This window comes from Halyomorpha halys, unplaced genomic scaffold (assembly GCF_000696795.3).
Source record: "Halyomorpha halys isolate HHAL.00 unplaced genomic scaffold, Hhal_1.1 Scaffold84.1, whole genome shotgun sequence".
Lineage (NCBI taxonomy): Eukaryota > Metazoa > Arthropoda > Insecta > Hemiptera > Pentatomidae > Halyomorpha > Halyomorpha halys.
Genome location: NW_027110155.1, coordinates 363,584 through 366,245, shown reverse-complemented (window position 1 = coordinate 366,245; position 2,662 = coordinate 363,584). Strand labels below are relative to the sequence as shown.

General features: G+C 28.3%; 1 protein-coding gene across 1 annotated transcript in view; it reads right to left on the bottom strand.

Moving 5' to 3' along the window:
- Positions 1-1,556: 1,556 nt before the first annotated feature.
- Positions 1,557-2,662, bottom strand: part of Bap55 (Brahma associated protein 55kD) — a 7,014-nt gene continuing 5,908 nt past the window's right edge. The window contains exon 4 of the mRNA XM_014414701.3: positions 1,557-2,268. Coding sequence (XP_014270187.1) covers positions 2,053-2,268 — 216 coding nt within the window. The 3' untranslated portion in view covers positions 1,557-2,052. The remainder of the gene's footprint in view (positions 2,269-2,662) is intronic.

Here is a 2,662-nt window from a genome sequence, read left to right as displayed (position 1 = left end):
CGAAACGTTGGAAAATAAATAGTTGTAAACTATTTTTGTTTCACTTTTGACCGCAACCCTGACCATCTTCTTAAATATCAATTTTTACGGTCAACTATATATACGTATATATAATCACAATAAGGTTCTATCCAATTAATAGAAACCCATTTATCTCCAACAGAAGAAGCTTTCAATGTAGTAATGATTTTGATGAAATTTTAAACAATACAATTAAATAAATGCAACCAACATGAAATATAAAAACATGTGAGGTAATATTCCAGAATAGTGACTCCTGTTCCACAACCCACATTAAATAGCTATTAACAGTCAATATGGCTGTTATTGATGCATTTCAATGTTTCATTAATATTACAAATATTTTATTGAGTAAATAATTTAAGCCCAAACCACAATAATGCACCTCAACCTTATCGTTATTCAATCACTTGTCACAGGTAGTGTCCTCATTAAAAATAGAAAACTCAACCATTATCCCTTCAACTTCTTCTCATTAGAGGAAGAAATTGATAGGATAAAGTTTAAATACTATTATTATAGCTTTTGATAATTTATTTAGCTTTGGGTTAAAAGCTATAGAATGCATCACTCAAGAGAGGGAGTAATTTTATTTTAAATAGAAACAATGCCTAAACGTAGATGGGGAGGCCAGAGTTAGTTGGCATAAAGGGCTTATTACCAGACAGCTTCTATTTCCTGCCACGGTGAAATTGAATCAGTACCAAATACAGAGTATACTAAAGTACACTATTCACTGTAACTTCAGTTTGTTTGGAGTAATTGCAAAAATACAAAATTTTAGAAAAATTCTTTTTGGGGCTACCTAAACTTGGATTGAATAATAGGTAACATGGCTTTCAGAATCTCTACAAGTATTGCAAAACAAAATAAAATTAGAAAAATTTAAAACCAAAATCTATGCCTATTGACACCAATCTCCCCTAATAAATAAAAAGTGTCTGCCAAGCATTGGTTATACAAGGAACAAGGAAAGTCCCAACTTTTCTCTGACCAAGAGCCAAATCAAACTGTTTTCAAAATGTTGGTGTGTTCAGCAAAATCTAAACCAACCAAGATAACCCTTGAAATTTAATCAAGATGAGATTAAGCCTAGGTGATACAACTGAACCCACATTTGACTATATAGACAACTTAGAACAACACAGAACAAAATTAGTTCCTTGATGACCATGAGTAGAGAGAGTTATCTGAGCAACACATCAAAATGTCTTCAATAGCAGCCATAAATCAGGGTCTCATTAATGAGTTTGAGCTTTGTAGAGTAACAGGTCAGGAGTAAGTATTTTGGAGTATCATATAAATTAATTATTTGATGATAAATAAAAATTATAATAACAATGATATATTGTGACCTTAATAAAAAAAATATATATATGTTATCCAATAGACATTATTACTAGTGGCAAAAAAAAAAATTATTAAAATTGATATTTACTATCTCACTACTTTTACTTGGCAAGATCAAAAGAAAATATATTCGTGACTATTTTTATACCAGAAAATAATAAAGAAACAAATATTAGAAGTACATGACTATTACAAGATAAACAAAATTTGGTAAAAGTCATTAAAATGTTTATTCTTGATTCAAGATAGCTTATTAGAGCAGTTCTCATAAGAAAAAAGCAAAAATCATGAAAACTTCATAATAAAATTGTAGACTGAATGTTTCAGAGATGCTCAAGAAAAATAATAATCTACACACTTATTGTAATAAATAAAATATAAAATTTATTACAACTTACTAATTTACACTCATTTATATTTAAATTATATACATTTCTGACATAAATGAAAAATACAAAATAGTTCTAATAATCTGGCTTTACAGAAATTCATTTTTAAAATTTATAGAATTGTATTCCAACATCAGAACAGAACATCAATGATGCAATTTGTGGTTATAAATTTAAACTATACCACAAACATTTTAAATGTAAAATACTGACATATTTGACATCAATTTTTTTTTTTATAATTAAACTATGATATTGTAGTCTGTAGATTTAAAATTTTATAAGTCAATAATTAAGGACACTTTCGATCTATTTGAGCTTTTCCAGCCTCTTCATATTCTTGCGACGAAATCCACATTTGTTGGAAAGTGCCTATTGAAGCAAGAATAGAGCCACCAATCCAAGCTCCAAAACGCCTTTCAGAACAACCATTAGCAGAAATTAGTTTCAAACGCATGCTTGATGGTATACGAACTGAAAGATCACGATTTAGCCTTTCAGGGAAACCCTAAAAAAAAAAAATTGATAAGTTCAATGAAACATTTCAATAATAGAATTAAAAATTGAAACAAATATATATTTTTACAAGTTTAACAACATGACCACGGGGGATCCCCAGCGAAAATCATGATTTTGTTTTAGTAAATATTTTTGTTCTTTTAATTTGAATAAGCATTATATAATGTATAAAATGTAATATTTTCCAAGTAAACTTTAAATATATGTTTTTAACCATGAAGATTGTTGTTGTCACTCACATATGCCACTTAACTTATCTATACAATAAGCTGATACATGGATTTTTACTGAACTACTGAAGAATGATTCTAGAAAGTTATTGTATATCACCACATTTTCTATAAAACATTTAATGAGGTAATCCAAAACTATCTAATATATAT